This window comes from Pieris brassicae, chromosome 12, assembly GCF_905147105.1.
Source record: "Pieris brassicae chromosome 12, ilPieBrab1.1, whole genome shotgun sequence".
NCBI classification, from domain to species: Eukaryota; Metazoa; Arthropoda; class Insecta; order Lepidoptera; family Pieridae; genus Pieris; species Pieris brassicae.
The window spans coordinates 5,805,321-5,824,980 of record NC_059676.1 but is presented as its reverse complement, the minus strand read 5'-3'; the positions used below and the strand labels follow the sequence as shown (position 1 = coordinate 5,824,980).

Below are 19,660 nucleotides of genomic sequence, written 5' to 3'. Positions count from 1 at the left end.
GGACATCCCTCCAGATGCGTCGGGAATGGAAACGGAAGGTTTAATTATAGATACAGACTGTTCGGAAAGCATGAAATCGGTTAAAAGAAAGAGAATCTCAGCTAGAAATTAAAAGAAGAGAAAGAATCATAGACATACGGGTCTATCTGATTGCTATCTTTCCCCTAATGATTTAAAACGTTATTTCTAAAGTGATTGAGTCTGATGAAAAAACACTGAAATCCTCTGTAATGAGGCTGCTCACTCTAACAATATTACAAGTAACCCTCGCGCTAGGTCGCTTTACTAGGCGTCAGACCGTACGCCTGTTGTCCATGTTCAAAAATTCGGTCACACCAAAATGCAATACAGTGGCACTCCAAGGTGTTACAAATGTGGTGACAACCATTCAGGTATAAGCTGTGAGACTGAAAGAGATGATGCTGTGTGTATCTTATGTTCTGGTTCCCATTTTGCAACAAACAAAAAGTGCCCAGAGTACGCTAGGAAAAAAGCTATCAAAGAAACGCTGGCTAGAAACTCTATATCTTATTCAGAAGATAGTGAAGTCCATCCAACAGTTTGACGCTGACGTTGTTGCTTCTGCTTCATCAGCCCCTTCTGGTGCAACTATTGTTATATAGCCCCTATAATTTAACAAACCCTTCTAAGAGTCCCACAGTCATACAGCAAAACAGTATTCTTGAAACGCAAAGCTCGTCCAAGAAATGCTAGTAAGGGATATGATCAAAAAGCCTCCTTCCAATATCAGGAATCCTTTTCTACATGTTGTCTCAACATGTATGTATGTAACATGATATGTCAGAAATAATAACAAAAGATCTCATCATTTCTATAGGGAGTTTTACTTTAGGTTGTTTTGGTCCTTATTTGGTTAAAATAAAACTTCCTAATAATTCGTTGAGAAGAGGTGAAGATGGAATGTGGAATGTGTTTAATTTTTAAAAACTGTAGATTTATATACAAAAATTATCCTACCTGGCCACTAGTGGTAACATGTGGTACCAAGATGCGAAGGGTGCGTAGACAATAAAATCGAGGCGCGGCAAAAAGTTGTCCTAACGGTAACGCAATTAACTGTTCTTTTCAGAACAAATTATTGTTTCATGACGACACGTACTAATCACCTACAGGATTCCCCCTCTAGCGAAGCGTACCGGCAGGCGTATAACGCGGCCTCGGCGAGTTGTTCTTGTAGGTATTGAGGTGTTCCCAGTGTCTTGTTGTTTCAGGTTGTTGTCATCTTGATGTTTCAGGGTGTTGTCATTTTGATGTTTCAGGGTGTTGTCATTTTGATGTTTCAGGCTATTTGATTGATGATTTGAGCGATCATGTAGTTCGCTCGCACTTGATGTGTTTTGCTTGTTGCAGGTACTCGTTGTTGTATCAGTAGGCACATCTTGCTCGGCGATAGTGTAGGCAGGTTTAAGTCTGTCGATAGAGATATTCATTTCACGGTTAGGTAACTGCAGCGTGAATATCTTACTGTCTCGTTTCAGCACGCGATAGGGTCCGTCGTAAGGTGCTTGTAATGGCTTCTTTACGGCGTCTATGCGTACGAATACGTATTCACATGTTTGCAGGTCGCGGTGAACGAATATGGGTTTTGTGTTGCTGTGTGGTTGACTCGGCATTGGTTGCAAGTTACGTATTGCGTCGCGCAGCTGATCGATGTAGCCAGAGTCCATGATGACGTCATTGCGGGTCGTTGATAAGAAATCACCGGGTAAGCGTATGTTGCATCCGTAGGTAAGTTGGGCGGCGCTTACGCCGGTGTCACTTCGCATAGCGGCGCGTAATCCGAGTAGGACGGTTGGTAGCTCGTTGATCCAGCTTCTTGCGGTCTGTAGTCTTGCTTTTAATGCGGCTTTAAGGACACGGTGCCATCGTTCGATGATACCGTTACACTGTGCGTGGTATGAAGTTGTACGCGTTTTTTCGATTCCTAGTAAGCGAGAAAGAGATGCAAATACTCTGCTTTCAAATTGGCGTCCATGGTCCGTTGTTATTGTTACAGGACAACCGAAACGGGAAATCCAACCTTCGTATACCGCTTTGGCGACGTCTTCAGCTGATATTTCGCATAATGGGTATGCTTCGGGCCATCTTGTTGCTCTGTCGATCATTGTCACGAGGTATCGATGACCGCTGGCCGCGGTAGGTAGCGGACCAACGATATCGATGTGAACGTGTTCGAATCGTTCGGTTGGTGAAAAAAATGATAATTGACTTGATGTGTGGCGTTGTATTTTGGCGCGCTGACACTGTAGGCATACTTTTGCCCACTTGCCGACGTCTGCGTTCATTGAGGGCCAAAAGTAACGTTGCGTAATTAATTTTCTCGTAGTCTTGATTCCAGGGTGGCTAACGTTATGTACTGCGTTGAATGCGGTACGTCGGTATTCTTCTGGTAGGTACGGACGTAACTGTGAGGTTGAAGTTTCGCAGTGTAATTTGATATTTGAGACGGGCAGGTTGACTTTCTTGAAACATAAGTTGCTCTGTAGACTGAGTGCTTTAATGGTATCGCTATCGCGTTCTTGAGCTTCTGCAAGTAGATTGTAGTCAATCGGCGATGGACAGGTGATTGCTTCGACACGTGATAATGCATCTGCGGCTGCATTTTGAGATCCACTGACGTGTCGTATATCAGTGGTAAATTCGCTGATATAAAGTAGCTGTCGGGTGCGTCTCGGTGATTCGCTGTTTGTATTTGTTTTTGTGTAAGCGAAAGTTAGCGGCTTGTGATCGGTGAATATTATTATTTCTCGTCCCTCGATCATTTTGCGGAAATGTTTAACAGCCATGTAGATAGCGAGTAGCTCTCGATCGTAGGTACTGTAGCGAGTCTGTGCGTCGGTGAATTTCTTCGAGAAATAGCCGAGTGGTTGCCATGAGTTGTTGATAAATTGATTGAGTGCGGCACCAGCTGTTTTGTCGCCTGGTGAGACGGATGAGCAAGTAAAGCGGCGTTTTTTATGCTCTCTTTACATGCTTCATAAGCTTGCGTTGATTCAGTGGTCCAGTCGATCTTAGTTTTGTCACGCTTTTTGACGTTGTGCAGGTAGGTATTTAACGGCGCTTGTATGGTGGCGGCATCTGGTCGGTAAATATAATTAACTGTTCTTTTCAGAACAAATTATTGTTTCATGACGACACGTACTAATCACCTACATTTCTATAATTCAGTACCTCTTACAATCTAACATGATTAAAATACCGTCCAACAATGGCGCTTCTTCAAAAAGTTTTTTTTATCTCATGGACAGTCAGGACCATCCACGACGCCAATCTCATCTCATGATTCAATGAATTTCCTAGGAAATTTATAAATTTGCGGATTTTGTTATATTCCGGTGACATACATATATATCTCATCTACAAGTCTGACGATATTCGTAACCCCAGTTATTGAATTCTTGGATATACATTTGGCGTTCATGAAGGCAGACCAGAGAAGTCGACAATTAGGTCGATATTACAGCACGATCCAGGTGGATATAAAAACGTCAGTAAAGAAATTATAATTAATTATAAATTTACTACCAGTTCGCTAGTCAAGGGCGTAGAGCCGGTAAGACGATCTGGCAAGAAACGTTCCACCACTCTTTTTAATCGCTAAGTTTTGAGTCATACAAATTGTTGGAAATTGTGCAAATCAATCCCAAGGATTAGGATCATTTCGTCCCCGTAGAGCGAAAATTCATTAAGTCCGAAAAACCTGTTTCGAGATAATGACGGTTAAAGTTTTGATATATATAAATTGCCATAACTCTAAAGTTCACATCGTGACATATTTTTATATTTATTTTAAAGGAAATAAAATTATGTTAAAAGATAACCATTGGAGTTGTCGCAAAATTATCCCTTTGGCACACTAATTGATAAGATCTTTATTTTTTTGCATCTGTAATAGGCAGTGGCGCGGAATATGCTTGATGTATCGTATAGTTTGTTAAGCCTCTAATAGTTCTTCTGTAGTAGGTAGGCCATCTTGTTGTGTGTGGGGTTGGTCTGAACTATATTAAATTCAAGGTAAGGACCATTATGATCATACCGAAATTTAACTAGACCTGGACATTATCTCTCAAATCGGACACAAACACTTAATCTTTAGTCTTTTTCATTTTCAGCTTTCTCACATCTTAAATTTCCGAGTAATGCAACTCCTTGACAACATAAGGTGGTGCTGAATCCTTTTTTCTTTTAGAGCGAGCACGTTCTGTCTATTGCACTATGCATGGGATCTACATATACATCGTATGTATTAAATGTAAAATGTGCCGTGATAAATAGGTTTCTATTTTGCTCAGCGCATGTATATCTATACATGGTTATTTCTTTGAAATGGTTTGGTATTTGAGTAATCCACCAGTGTATGGCACTAGCAATCTCAATACTATCCCTATCCAAGTATACAAAACGATTCATGAGGAAATTTAGCAGTGTAAATCGTATAATATTGAACGTTTAACTTTCTAGTATAATACCAACACCACTAATGAGTACCTATATAGATTTCATGTCAGAGGTTAAAAGTCAATAACTATGTGTAATCATATCATCACAATCATAAATAATAGACAGCTGTTTGTCCAATTTTTTAGCGTGATGTGCTTCATTCTTTCTCAGAATGACATGTTCTGGATGTCCAGAACTTTCATAACGAGATTTTAAGTATATCACCATAAATTTTTTAATCCATTTGTAGTATAAAAAAGTACAGGTATGATTATTTCTCACTTTGGAAATATTTTTCAAATTCAAAACCATTAAAGATTGAACAAACGATATTAGGGTTTTATGAATTTTCACCTTTTGGTGTTTTGCCTAATTGCTCAATTTGAAAGCTTTAGTGATTTTAGCTTACCTAAATGCCCAACTATGTATTAAACATATTATTATAAAAGTAATATCTCTTTATTTACAAACTATGTAATTTTTTAATAAATAAAAAATAGGTAACATGATTTAGTTATTTCTCTTATTTTCTAATAGGACCAAAGAATATATTATTTATTTACTTTTAACTCTCGTAAATCGGAAACTAGGATACCTACAAAATTTACGGTTGGACAGTAGAATAAAGAAAAAAATCATTATTTTATTGGCATAAATAACTCGTTTTGGCAATTATTTGACTTCATTAGTTTTCGCTCTATGGGGACGATTTAAATATTCGTAATTTACGTTTAAGGAGAGCTTTGAATTTATTTAGTGATAATTTTCTAATTTCGCTTAGGAGTTTGTTATAAAAACGCATATAATTTCCATATAGGGAGTGGTTTATCTTCTGGAGCCTGATTGGTCGTACGCTACTACTACCAAGTTATTATCGAGTACGAGAAAGACGACAAATGACGCTCATAACATATTTTTAGCTTTTCTATCAGTGATAAATTAAAGATTTTAGGGTGTTCACAAGAATGGTTAAAAAAACGTTTTTGCGTTTCATATTGATTATGGATATGAATCATTATTTTGTCCAAGTACTTGAACACAAATACCATATAAATTTCACATACTTTACACAAAGTAAGAAAACAAGTGTTACAGTTCATTGTTGATATTGTGAAATTTACATGTTAATTGTACAAAGTTGTGTGTAAAATTTATAGGCAACAACATTAAGCCATTTTATCCAGTTAGGTACCTTTCTATATAAGAAGTTAAGGTCTTGTTTACTATTTCTAACAATTTTACATACCATTATGTAAGTAAATTTAATGAAACACTTGAATACGGCTTAAAATTTATTACCCTTACGCTTCATCTACAACAACAGTTGTTTTATCAGACACATATAGACCGTCCAAGAACTTTCTGATGTCCTTGTTTTTAACTGTGGTAGACTGTTGGATAAGGGCTGCAGAACTGGAAACATCCTCCAGGGAGTTGCCTTCAATGATCAACTCATCCTTTTGTTTAGTGGAGTTGACTACTGTTACACCAGGAGCCATCTTTACCCTTCTGATGTATTTTTCACCCAAGAAGTTACGAATTTCAATAACTGTGTTAGCTTCAATGGTGACACAGTTGATGGGGAAGTGAGCATATACAGCCCTCATTTTGTATTGGAATCCTTTAGTTACACCTGTAAAAAAACAAATTGTTATGATGAAGTAATAAAATAAACTACTTCTAATAAATAAATACATAATATATTATAATAGAACTATTCATATCTAAAATATTTATTAATAAAAATTACTCAAACAATATATTAATAACATTTAAGAATGTAAGATGTTTAAACTGATCTCAACCAGGCATTTAAGGGTAAATTTTATCATGTTAAATTAATCTTCATCTACCTGATAAGCATAATGTATTAGAGTAGAAAGTGTGGCATGTTTGTATAGATTTGAAATTATAAAATCATTCTACTACCTTCTAGGTTAAAGTAAACATTACAGGACTGGTGGTGTTTACTTATATATTTGTAACTTGCTTTGCTAAAGCATAAAACATTTAATTTAGTAAAATAACCAAGTATAAGGTACATTTTGAGTATAACCTACACTAGTTTTTACTAATCAAAGGAAAGGAAATCTGTTGTAGAAACGAATCATTTAAAAACGATATATTAATAAAAACACCACATTGAAATGTTTACGTATGATATCGAAAGGAAAATTAAAGTTACGTTACTTAAGTGAAGCCTTGTTTGTAATTAGAACCTCAAAATAAACACAAATCTTACCTTTGATCATGTTTTCAACGTGAGAGCAAACAGTTCGTACTGCTGCAAGTTCTTTTTTGGAACCGAACCATTTTTCCACTTTAAGTAACCTGGGGTTTACCATCCGAATGTCCACAGCCAAGTGTTTGAAGTTCCTCTTTAGAACACCTCGCGGGCCTTTTACTGTCACAAGGCGAGATTTCACATGGACTGTAAGCCCATCGGGGATTTTCACTTTTTGATTAGCAACGATTTGCTTCATCTTTAGGCCTAAAAAATAATACGCTTGTATCAAACTTGCATCATATCAACTTTGTATCGAAGCAACACTTTAACCTATGTGTGTATTATGGTTATTTTTCACACTTAACACAAAAAATACGAAAAATATGAATGAAAACGAACGTTAAAAATATTAACATATAACTGCGTTACAACAAATTTATTAAATTGCCGATATCACATAGATTTTATTAGATTTATTTTAAAAATTATTTCATTCCTTACTTTCAATGCCACAGAGAGCCGGAAAAAGGCTAAATTTTATGTTGCCAACTTAGTTGACGTAAATCACTATTATGACAGTTGTCAGACTTCAATTTGATAACTGACAACGATGTGTCCTTAATATAGGTTAAATATACATACATATATATATACGATGTTTCGTTTTCATGTGCTTTTTAATGAGATAGAAGGCTTAAAGAAAATGAAATATATTATTAATATTAAACATTTTTTACTTAGGTATGCAATATACCAAATCCACGTGACATCCACCTCTGTGTTTGGTATCCAAGACAACACTTATTTGCAATGCGTAGACTATACAATTGATGTCCCGCAATACACGACGTAAAGATTCAATACAAAATTATATAAAACAGATATTCAGAGAAAATTAATATAGGTTTTGTATATTACATGTTATATTATAGAATACATTACAGATAGAAACATTTATATATTTGTAATTAATTTTTTTGTACCGACTATTTACATAACACAAAAAAGATTACGAAAAAAGAACAATGAGGGATAAATCAGAGTATAGTTCCTCGACATAACTTGACCACTTATGGTAATGCGAAGTTCTTAGATATAATCATACCATTGAATTGTGCGATTACACTGCTAGAGATACCGTTATACAATAAAGCCTAATGTTTTTATTTACGTCCTGCAACGGGTAAAAAAAATCTACTCAGAGATATCAGATCATGTGTTGTTGATTTAATTTAACGAAATGGATTTATTTACAATTTACATCTCTACATAAAATAATACAAACCCATACATCAATAGGCACCGTAAACCGTTTAAAACAGGAAAATTTATCTCGAGTATGAGCTTTATGCTTCTGTTACCAATTACGGTAGAGTTGCTGGTGCTTTACGACTAGCTATGTAGCAAGTGTTATAAGTTAACTTTTACTGTTTTTGTGAATATTATTTTTTTAGGTTACGAGTTAAGTAAATAAGAACACTTAACGTTTTACCTCTATTTGCAAGGTACGGTAAAATTTAAGGACTACAAGGTACAATACTTAATCGTACTAGGCTAGTCTCATGAACTTTCAACGTAAAGTCCGTTTTATAGTTAATCTGTATTCTAAAATAGTTAATAGTATTCCGTAAACTGTATCATTATTTAATATTTATGGTGAATATTTGTTTTATTGTAAACAAATGTTTTCTTTTTTAAATTATCTGTAAATATATTCCATGGAATTTAATAACAAATACAATTGTGTAAAATAAAAGTGATAGTTGTGTCTTCGGCCGCTACTTCTCTAAAGTTATGTTGATATTATTATCATAAAAATGCAATTTAGTAACTAAGAAATTGACCATAATTGTAAAATAAGCAAACGCTTACAATGGATATACCTGTACAAATAGCAGTGCGTCTTAAGCCTCCAGGTATTGCAGATTCTTTACAATGTATATTTAGCAATCCTGTAACACAAATTGTCATAACAGAAAGTGGGCAAACATTTCACGTAAATAGAGCATTACCAGTTGACTGCACACAAGTTCACTTATTTAATTCTTTTATGATACCACAAATAAATTGCTTTCTGGATGGTTGTGATACGTCAGTCGTTGTGTTTGGGCAATCAAAGTCAGGAAAAACATACACTTTATTTGGACCAGGTTAGAAGATTTTCTAGTATTTATACATATTCATAATTTGAACTCTGTAATCATATAATTTTTAAATATTTCTAGGTTTTGAATGCATTCACAGTGAATGTGATCAAGGCATTGTTCCACGATTTTTATCTGAAATCTTTCATAAGCTTAGCCAAATGCCAGAAAGAGAATTTATATTGCACATTACATGGATGCAAGTAATTAATAATAATATTTTTGATGTCCTGGGTGGTGGATTAGTCCGGTGCTGTAATATTGAAGAAGCATTTCAATATCTTCAATTAGGCTGGCGTCAGAGGTGTCATGGTAACAATCATACAGTTTTCACTGTTAGCATGGAACAAAAGTGGGTGGGAACAAACGGCATTCTTAATCACCGTATGTCTACTGCTAGTTTTTGTGAGCTTGCAGCATACCCTGAACCAGGACTGTTTGTTTTAGAGAATATTATTAAGGAACTAATTGCGGGTAATCCACCGAAACAAATTAACTATGATAGATGTATATTAACTGCCATGCTACGTGATTCTTTTGGTGGGCGAGCTTTTACATGGGTCATAGGCTGCATTAATACTGAACCTGAAGAATACCAAGATACTTTAAAAATACTCAATTTATGTTTATGTTGTCGAGGTATAAAGAATTTTGTAACTGTTAACTTATTCGCTGACAATAATACACCAGTGTATTCTGAAAAGACTTTACCATCAGACAATGCTTTCAACTTACAATTTGCAACAACACAATGGATTAAATTAGTGTCCAATGCAGAAGGTTTATTCAACAAAATTTTACAATCTAAATCATTATCAGATGCAGATATGAGCCAAGTCAGTGAATGGTTGTTTCTGAAAGCAGAGTGTGATGAATGTCTGAATAATGAAATATCTGTGGATAATAAAGAAGCCAACACAAAGCAAGGACTACCAAGAATAGCTGAAGATACTGAACCTAGTGAACCCAGTGAATCTGATGTTGAATCAGACTCAGAAGATAGTGATTCCGAAACTGTCTTTCAAGATAAAGTTGAGAAAATGATGGAATATTTTAGGGAAAAGAATGATCAATTGTTTGCTGACAGATGCGAAGACTATTTGAATCATATTGATTCAGATGATATCACTATATCTGAAACTAGTGGCTCACAGTCACTACCTATTTTAACATCTCAATCAAATTCAGGTCGCAGGAGAACTATACAGCCTGGTGAAAGTTTATCAGGGGCTCAGCTAGAACTTTTGAGAAAAGTTGCAGCTAATGCTATCTCTCCAGAATCTCAAAAGATTATTATAGAATCTCATAAAAAAGAAATTGATCCCGAACCCAAGCTAATTGAAAGGGAATTATTAAAAATGATTGACTCACCAAAAACTAATGAAATATGTAAAAAATACAAAATGACAAAAGAGAAGTATGGGCAGAAACAAATTTTAGCTAGAAAATTATCTAAAGAAATAAGCACAAGTCAGTCACAGCTAAAAGAATTAATTAATCTTTGTATTTCAAAGAAAAGGTTGATTGATGATCTGGGCAAAAGCATGTCTAACAACACCCGAAGTAAAACTTATACAGAGAAGTCAGAATCAAATCTTATTGATGTTGATGCAATTAAGGAGATTAAAAAACATGAAACTAATCTTAAAACATATAAAAAACAAATAGATCAAATAAAAAGACAAATAAAGAAAGACGAAAAAAGAAAAAACACCTTAGATGTCGAGTTACTTAAGGATAAGTTGAAGTTAGATGAACTCTCAGAAACATCAGTTGAAATAAAAGATAAAAAAGTACTTACCATAAAACATTTTACAAATAGAATTACTCAGTTAGATAGTATATTGAAAGAGAAAGCAAATGATTTGGCTAATTTGGAACTATCAAGAGAAAAGGAACTAATGTTAAGGAAAGAAATCAAAAATTTACGGAAGACCAGGGAATGTTTACATGAACAGAGGTGTAGTTTAGGACACAAGCGGAAATTATACAAGTCTTTATCAGATTCAGAGGTATGTTTTATTCTACCAAATTATACAATTTTAACATCTTGAAATATTTGAAGTTTCATAATCTTTAATATAATTGAGACAGATGTGGTTGCCTGGATTAGATTCCTCAAAACCTGCCAGTTGCCCTTCTTTTGATACAAAAATTGTATTATATTTATGTACATGCAAACAAAGTGTTTATAATTTCAACTACATATTTCATAAATGCTTTTGCTTACAATTAACAAATATTTCTTATGGGAAATAAAAAATAACTATAGCATGTGTGTAAACCTGCAAATGTTGAATTAGAGAAAAGTAACAATTAGTATTGTCTGCTAGCACTTTCTAACTTCTTTTCCTTATAAAAAATTTAATATTATAATTTATAACATACTCTTCTACTTCTCTGACTGTCCATTAAATCTTAAACAAATATCTAAGGTTTAACAATTATTTATAGGAACGTAAAATATTTGAATGCGAAGAAGCAATAGAGGCAATAGACACTGCTATTGAATACAAAAACAATTTAATATGCGGCCGGTCCCCGTCAGCTTCGCTATCAGACTCACAGGATAACAAAGACAGTAGGAATAGAGGTGAACAAATGTTGATGGCGAGACTGGATAAACTGTCCCACGATGAAATGAAAACATTGCTTTATAGATATTTTCAAAAGGTAAGCTCTATGATATTAGATTGTGTGATGCTGTTGTGTGTGGAGTTTGAGATGATGGAATCGTCTTATTTGTACTAATCTTGGTTTTCGCAAAAAAAAAATTTTGATATTCTAATCTTTGAAATAATCGTAGTCTACAGTGGGGTATACATTAATTTATTATGTTTTTTTCTGTAATTATTCGTATATTTAACGTCGTAATATTCATATTACAGCCTTTTAAGACATGTGTGATATATTTAAAAAATCTAAATGTATAAGCAATTAAAGTTTAAGTTTAACAAAATAATATACATAAGTATGGCAAAGTCCAAAAATATTAATGGCAGTGTCCGCGAGATATCTAGATTTTCTGATTTCGTGCGAATCGATTCTGTACTGAAAAAATACTACTTAATCATATTCATATCTCTAAAGTACATCAGTATATATTATATTAAAGGTGGTGGACCTGCGTGGTGCGTGTGCGGCGTTAGAAGCTAGTACGTCCGCAGCGCTAGAAGAGGCAGCCACGTGGCGTGCACGCGCAGCTGCTGCATGGAGACACGCGCAGAGGTCCCGACCGTCCACCAATAGGTATATTCTTTTTTCTCACATTTGTATAAAAAGTGTTTTTATATAATGTCACCTTTAAATCAACCAAATAGCATGAATTAAATTAGAATATTATATAACATTGATTCTTAAAGTTTGAATATGGCCAAAACTCCTTGAGTGGTGTGAGGCTGCGCTCACCACTTTAACCAAAAACTTGAGGTAAAACCTTACCAGAAACTAACTTTGTAGATACAAAAATTGTAAATATTTATTTTTTCACTATATGTGGGTTACAACGTGGCTTAGGAAGCCGTAGGGTTGTTAGTTTCACCTTGTGATATACCTTACACTTCGCCATCATCTTAATAAATATAAATCTCCTGTCACGATGTTTGTCCGCGATGGACTCCTAAACTACTTAACCGATTTTAAATTAAAATGGCACACCGTGAACAGTCTGGTCCAACTTAAGAGATAGGATAGCTTAGATCTTTAATTATAGTCGCAATTTTATTTTATTTTATTATTTGTCTATAATTATTTGACAGTCACAATTATCTGTTAACTCCAAAAGATTCTAACAGATGTCGATACTTTTCGACTGGATTGAGCAAGTAATCAATAGATGGCACTGCTATGGTAAACCGACAAACGTGTCATATAAGCTACAATTCAATATCAAGATTACCACGTGTTATTGAGGCTAAAGTATAAATTAAATTTATTTTGTAGTAAACGAAATACCGTGAAATTCAATTATTTCTATTTTTTTTAATTTTTGGTGTTAGCATAGCCAACCACGTGTTACTTAGACCGAAGTGTAAATCAAATTCAAATTATAGTGACGATAATACAGTAAATAATTCTTTCGTGTCACGATATTAAGGCTAACTAAATCCACATTAAGGAGAAACGAAGTTCGCGGGGGCAGCTAGTATTATATATAGATTTATACACTGCTTGTGTACATTTTTTGTGTATTCATTAGTTTTTTATTATTTTCAGATGCCTTGTAGGCAACATGGATAGAGCACTTTCATTGGGGCTGACTACAGATTCCGAAACATCGGACGACGCCATGCGTTTAATGGATAAAATGCGGCAATTTGCTAGATATCCACCGGTAAGACCGTGATCGTGACTCTGTAGACGTTTGTGAAACGGAACGAAATGGTTAAAGTCGAATTAGAATCAAGCTTTGGGAAAGAAATTCCTTTTTTTTCTTTTACGTTGATCATAGTAGGAGTCGTTGCTTTGACGTTTCTCGTATTAATTCATAATAAGTCAACGATGAATCTAAGCTAGGAATTTTGTTCAATAACGTAAATAATTTCAGGCTCATAAATACTTTGACTCATTAACTAATAGATAATGTTGTAGATAAACAAAAACAAAAATAATGTTTGCTAATAATGGAGAAAACTAAGGATTAGACATAGAGAGTCATGTTGTTACGACCCTGGATCAAACCCTAATACCGCAAAAAGTTAAAACAATAATTTATTTCCAGGTCCCTGTAATTCCCAGTCAAAACTTGCGTCAATTGATGCCGGCGACGCATCTGCCAGCGGCAAAAGTCACAAAGGAAAAGAATAAACTCGTCATTGTCCAACAAAAAAAGCACTAAGTACTCATTATATTTATAATACTCATACAATTTACATATCGTGTTTGGAAGACATACGGCCGTACTGAGAGTCGTTCATTACTTTTAATGTATGTATTAAATTAGTAATAATAAGCTAAATATTTAAGATTTTACCTTATAATATAATTAAACTTTATGAATAGCTTAAATAATTCTCAATGAACGACTCATAGTATGGCCTCGGAATTTATATTATGATCTCTAAATTTTTCCATCACATTTTCTAATTGACTAGTTATTGAATTTTACATTTATGTATATAGTATTATAATTAAACACAATTTAATGAATATTTAACTATTATTTATCACTTGAAATTCCATGGTATACATAAAACTCCCTCGGAGAGTACAGAATAGTAGTGTGTCACATACAGAATATTTCCTTTCAGTTTCTGGAACAATTCAAAATGTTTTTAAATAATAATAAAAATCATATTGATAAAGATATATATTTTTTATGGGTCATCTGATAAGTGATAACGCAGCTCATGGACACTAACACTGGCAGAAGGCTCGCAAGAGCTTTGCTGTCTTTTAGTTACGGGCACGCTCGTGGTGTGCGTCAAAAACTGCCTTAAGTAACGATCAGTTGTGGAACGACGGACGTCAAGGTGATACAGGTGGGATTTACGTATTCTATCTTGACGACCGATGTTAAAACAGAGCTTCAGATATTTATCCGAACACTCGTTATTAATTATTCAAACAGATAACAGAGCCTACTAGTGTAGATATCATTAAACAAATCTATTTTTTGTCCTTGTCACTTGCAAATAAATAAAGGTGATAAAACATCATTGAACTATTTAAATAGTTCATATAGCCTTAAGGCTTAGTTTACGAAAGACTGAATTTTTATTTGAAATAAAATGTGATGTTAGAACGAACACATCACACTAACAAAACGAACACAGTCAAACAATTATGAAATATTCAAGAAATAAGACAAACAAAGAACTTACGAATCAGGCGCAGCTCTAATACACCATCCTCGCAATGGAGTAGCGTGTGAAATGGCGGCATACAAATCCCGAGGGGATTTTTTGTGTCGAATAAGTTGCAATAAATACATATGTAAATTCGCGGACATTTAATAAATAAATTACCTCGTCTATGGTGTCAATCCGAGTTAATAGCCTTTGGCAGCAGAGTATCATCAGCCCAGGTGTAATACTATCATCTTTAATTAGGTCTAACAATTGGAATCGTTCTTTAACTTCCTTATACAATGCTTTTTCAACATGTTTATTTCTGAAACAATGTTTTGTAAGGTCCACGTTGAATTATTTTATATGGATTTGAACATAGGATATTAGACATAACTCGTTGAACGCTTGCGCGTGAGCAACGTGTTTAGTTAAGAATTTTAGTGATCTCTCGCTTTTGAGAGATTTAAGGGCAAAGGGGAGCTCCTTCAAGTAATCATACAAGGCAAAGTGGCAGGTAGAAGGAGACATGGAAGCAGACGTCTTGGTTGAAAAACCTAAGACAATGGTTTGGTCAAAGCACCAATTGTTTAGAAGTGAGGCATACAAAATTACACTAGCCATGATGACAACTTCGCAAGGAGATGGCACTATTAGAAGAAGGGGAAAATTCGGAAGTCAGTTTTAGCGCTAAGTTTTGAGTCTTCTATACAAAAATAGAGTTAATCAGTTTCACATAGATCCCTAGTTAATCCCAATAGACATAGTTCATCGATAAATGTACTAAGATTCACTTACATGCTATACTCAGTCAAAAGGAGCATTGCGTCGTCAAGGTGTTTAGCTATGAAAGCAATCAATTCATCCGCTGGACAGGATGATGGAGTTATAAACTGACCGGTTGGTGACACCATTAAAGGCCCCGCTTCCCTATAAAAATGTTCTTTTAATAGTTGTGCCTAACCAGGTGCTATATATCTAAAGATCGACAAGGCATTTTAATTGAAAGATTGTTTAATGATTTACGTTTAGTGAGGAGGTACAAAGGTTTACTAAAATTGTTATTTAGATTCTAAAATGTGAACTGAAATTGAATGACCAGGATTACTCTGTAAACCAAAATCATTAGTCAACCATAGGCTGGCATTGCCACCCCCTGAAAAGCTACTATGCCGTCTTAGGTAGTAAGTTAATAATAAATATAAAATAGTTTCAATATCCGCCGTGGCCGTGGATTACGTGGTATGAAAGTTCAAGTATGTGCAGAAAGACAACCGGCGAACTAGCGACTGGACAGTATAATTATTATTTTGTTAGCTTCATTTATTTACATAAGACGTAATAACCTAATGCTGCCAAAAGTAATTTGCTGCAACAGATTGTCTTTCCACCATAGATTATCTAGAGCCTGCGTTCCACGTATTGAAATTGTATTATTGAAGTTAGGGAGCATTCAAGTATAACGTCATGCAATTTGATTTGATTGAGATTCTTGACCCCCCCCCCATGAAACGCGCCGTAACGTGTCTGTATTCAATAGTAAAACGTTCCGTGACCACTCCCAGTGACTCTTTATACCTAAAATTTACTATTGTAAGTTCTGGAAAGTGGAAAATAATTTTAACAATAACGCGTTATTCAATCCCCACCCCGCAGCGTAACTTTTTACAAGAGGATCCCTCCCCCTAAATTCTTTACGTAATACTTGAACGCCCCCTTAGAGGTAATTCTCAGTCGTATAACAGTAACAATTCTGAATACTAGCGGTCACTTACGGTTCCACAACGATTTCATATTTTTGTAATGATTCGGGCACAGTATCAGGTATTTTACTTCCTCGTCCATAAAAATCGCCAATAGATGTTATTAATTGTCGCAAATGACTACAATATTGAGCTGCCGATACCTTTGGCATAAACTTTCTGAAACAATAAATATATTACGTTAAAATTTATATTTTCTTTTGATAATAAAAAATACAATACAACGTTTGCTTGCTATCCAAAATCCTTTATTAATTAAATTCAATTAAAAACTTATTTCAATTAAACAGAAATAGAATATAAATCATAATAAAAATCATGTATTTTTGAAGAATTGCATTTAATTTAGTTTTTTAAGAAGGAGCCCAACAATACTTAGTAATAGATCTTAGATAAAAAAATTACCTTAATAGGGCTTTCAAGACCATTTATTTCAAGCTTAGTTATTTAGTATATTTTAACATATGCCATTACCTTCTGCAAATGTGAATATTTCTTAGAATACTTGACAGCGCCTTCTCATATTGGGGTATCTCCGTTAATGCACTATCCTCTTGGCTGACTTTTTTTATGAGCTTCAATAATAATTTATAATTTTAAATTCAATTAAATATGGTAAGTAAATCTTATTATTTGTGAAGTTAATAACAGATATTATATAAGAAAGTCTGTTACAGCTTATACTTTACTCACAGAAAGCCACTCATGCCTAACATCAATTATATTAAGGTATACATCTCCATCCAAGCTTACACCAGTAAACTGCCCAAGAGCTATTGTTCGATCTAAAAAAATTGAATTATTAACAGAAATTATTTTTGTGAATGTAGAGATTATGACATGCATAGTTATAATTGAAAGGTAAATATATTGGCTGTGTCAAATGCTTCTTATTTTAAGGTTATTTCAACAATTGAATATTTATTATTCATATATTCATGCATTTTTTTTTTGTTAACTATTAGACATTTTTAACGAAAGTCATGTGATAATACCTTTTAAGTTATCCATGTGTTGTGGATGTTGGGATGCCATAGATGTTAGACTCTGCAAAGCCCCTCTAATATGGCTTATATTCCACCCACTGTCATACTTAACCTGAAATATTACTTGTTGTTCTTACTCTAAATATCAAAAAAAAACAGACCACAGAGAGCAACACTTTGTAACCTGTAGTAATTAAGAAATAAGAGAAACATATTGGAATGAATTTAACCAATTTAAATATGCAAGTAAAATATAGATTATATTCTATTATTCCTAATGGAAACAAATAAAATATATTTTAACCTATGAGGATTGTAATTTCTAAAAAAGCAACAAATTCTTTACCAACTTCTTTTATACCATATGTCTTGCAAAGTTGCTCAATAAGGGATTTGACTTGGCCTCTAGTTGCTTGTGTCGATTCATATTTTTGTTTGGCTTGCTGGCTGTTTTCTGATATCCAATCACTGAAAGGGAAAAGAAACCTCTGGATGTTACAGTTAATGTAGTGAGTCAGATTTTTGTTCTGTAAAGAACTATTTTTTTTTATATATTTCCAAATAATATATTTATCATGTAAATTTGCATGAGGCTAATGAGCCTTTTATTATGTATGTATGTTATATTTATTGTGAATATTATGATTCTGGTAACTTCTAATGTAAATTAATTGGTTTGTACAATCAGTACTTACATTATGTTAGTTATAGCTTTCTTTTCTTCAACTTTCCTTTTCATTCTGGTTGCCTTATCAAACTCATCCTTATACTTTTCATATGCTTCATTAAATTCTTCTCTGAAAATTTAGTTATGTTTCATAATTATTTCAAATACATAAATAATATTTTTCATTTAGTTATAGTACAAAACAATCTCAAATTACCTAAACTGTCTCCCTTTATCTTGTTTTATTCTTGGAATTTTATCAATGTAACTAGTAGATATATCACAGGCATTTAAAACTTTCACAACAGTTTCTCTTAAATCATTACTATCCAACTTAATTTTTACAAATTCAAATTGACCTGTATACAGAAAAGTATATTTATTATAAAATGTTACATCTGCCAATGATATATTCATTCAACCCAAAGTAAGTTTACCTTCTGGCATATCATTTTTTCTTAAATAAAAAGGTAATATTGGTGTTGCTATATTTCTACTGGACTGTTGAGCTTCCAATAGTGCACTAAGCTGTTGTAAAGATATTTCATTAATTTTCTGCAATAAATAACAAAATTATATATTTTTTAATAGGGACATTATTTGTAAAGTATTTATTACTTACCCTTTGTTCTGGATACTTTCCGAACAAATCAGGATGAACCCGAAAATAAAACGGTCTCAAGGCTGTCGAAACTTCTGCAGAGCTTAATTTTTTGTGGAACACTCCAATTGGACATCCACAACTACTGAAACACATTACAAAGTAAATATCTGAGTTTTGGTATGATCGGTCCCGTTTATACCTTTACCTTACCTTACCTTTAAATTTGCTTACCTTAATCGTAACCGGCAAAACATTTTGAGTCATTAAGTTTGGATTATCTTAATTTTAAGTTTTAAAATTAAGATAAGTTATTGCGCGCTAATCATTATGAAAATACATGTTTTCTTTTATAGATACATTACAAACGAAATAAAGATTTGCCTTCACAACTGGGCTAAAAATATTAGGATTTTGGTAGTAAACAACTGACACTGATAGATGGCACATGACAGTAAATGGCAGACACCACATTAGTGTTAAGTCAGAACTACTGTCACTATTTATAAAAGTCAATGGTGTTCCATTCTACGCTAAATTTCAACAATCACATGTCCCAAAAATTTAATAACATCGATCTAGCGATCTAGCTATTTTAGCTTTAAGTCAAGTCCACTTTATTCCGTAAAGATACTTCTTTCGTTTAAAATGTTTGCAGAAATATGCTCACAAACGTTTCGGACGTTTGACGTAATCTTATTATAGAAATAAAAAAAGACTAATATACTTATAAAATATTAATTTTTTACTGTAAGTTCTCTTCAATAGCGAATATTGCCTTTAGTAGGCACTTATATAAATAATAAAATACTCATCGTGTACGTAGGTGTGTTATTGTTGCGGAAATATAAGGACAGGAAATTAACTAAACGTTACGATTGTTTGGAGGTTAATGTTTTGTAATAAATAATAGGTGAGAATAGAATTGGTTGAGATAAAATCTGAAGGCTGCGCGTGCGATGGCAGTTCGGATCGTGACGCAACAATTGAACGCAGACACGGTAGCGCCGTACGCCCTACGCGAC

At 33.8% G+C, this 19,660-nt stretch overlaps 3 protein-coding genes across 6 annotated transcripts; 1 reads left to right on the top strand and 2 right to left on the bottom strand.

The window, feature by feature from the left end:
* Positions 1-5,740: 5,740 nt before the first annotated feature.
* Positions 5,741-7,274, bottom strand: LOC123717500 (60S ribosomal protein L9). Its single transcript, XM_045673511.1, has 3 exons — positions 7,190-7,274; positions 6,704-6,952; positions 5,741-6,094 (listed from the first exon to the last, which is right to left on the bottom strand). Exons 2-3 carry the CDS (start codon positions 6,942-6,944, stop codon positions 5,763-5,765), a joined length of 573 nt encoding a protein of 190 aa, XP_045529467.1. The 5' UTR covers positions 6,945-6,952; positions 7,190-7,274; the 3' UTR covers positions 5,741-5,762.
* Positions 7,275-8,310: 1,036 nt separating this feature from the next.
* Positions 8,311-13,687, top strand: LOC123717138 (kinesin-like protein costa). Its single transcript, XM_045672975.1, has 6 exons — positions 8,311-8,838; positions 8,914-10,844; positions 11,287-11,505; positions 11,948-12,081; positions 13,048-13,165; positions 13,553-13,687. The coding sequence occupies exons 1-6, from the start codon at positions 8,562-8,564 to the stop codon at positions 13,667-13,669; spliced, it is 2,796 nt and encodes a 931-aa protein (XP_045528931.1). The 5' UTR covers positions 8,311-8,561; the 3' UTR covers positions 13,670-13,687.
* Positions 13,671-19,065, bottom strand: LOC123717139 (T-cell activation inhibitor, mitochondrial). 4 transcript variants are annotated; one of them, XM_045672976.1, is made up of 13 exons: positions 18,870-19,065; positions 18,657-18,780; positions 18,472-18,589; positions 18,252-18,393; positions 18,063-18,164; positions 17,718-17,835; positions 17,377-17,479; positions 17,075-17,166; positions 16,856-16,956; positions 16,394-16,540; positions 15,417-15,548; positions 14,799-14,943; positions 13,671-14,084 (listed from the first exon to the last, which is right to left on the bottom strand). In XM_045672976.1, exons 1-13 carry the CDS (start codon positions 18,890-18,892, stop codon positions 13,998-14,000), a joined length of 1,434 nt encoding a protein of 477 aa, XP_045528932.1. In that variant the 5' UTR covers positions 18,893-19,065; the 3' UTR covers positions 13,671-13,997. The 4 variants fall into 4 exon arrangements, with proteins under 4 accessions (XP_045528932.1, XP_045528934.1, XP_045528935.1 ...); XM_045672978.1 differs by having other exon boundaries at positions 18,472-18,562; XM_045672979.1 differs by having other exon boundaries at positions 18,472-18,562; positions 18,657-18,777.
* Positions 19,066-19,660: the final 595 nt, after the last annotated feature.

Excerpts from the sequence above, each read along its gene's own strand:
- LOC123717500 (XM_045673511.1), bottom strand. The coding sequence starts at position 6,944 with ATGAAGCAAATCGTTGCTAATCAAAAAGTGAAAATCCCCGATGGGCTT. Across the intron at positions 6,095-6,703 it reads CGTTGAAAACATGATCAAAG|GTGTAACTAAAGGATTCCAA; the intron begins GTAAGATTTGTG and ends GTTTTTTTACAG.
- LOC123717138 (XM_045672975.1), top strand. The coding sequence starts at position 8,562 with ATGGATATACCTGTACAAATAGCAGTGCGTCTTAAGCCTCCAGGTATT. Across the intron at positions 8,839-8,913 it reads ATACACTTTATTTGGACCAG|GTTTTGAATGCATTCACAGT; the intron begins GTTAGAAGATTT and ends AAATATTTCTAG. Across the intron at positions 13,166-13,552 it reads AATTTGCTAGATATCCACCG|GTCCCTGTAATTCCCAGTCA; the intron begins GTAAGACCGTGA and ends ATTTATTTCCAG.
- LOC123717139 (XM_045672976.1), bottom strand. The coding sequence starts at position 18,892 with ATGTTTTGCCGGTTACGATTAAG. Across the intron at positions 18,781-18,869 it reads TTTTGCCGGTTACGATTAAG|TAGTTGTGGATGTCCAATTG; the intron begins GTAAGCAAATTT and ends AATGTGTTTCAG. Across the intron at positions 18,165-18,251 it reads GATAAAGGGAGACAGTTTAG|AGAAGAATTTAATGAAGCAT; the intron begins GTAATTTGAGAT and ends CTAAATTTTCAG.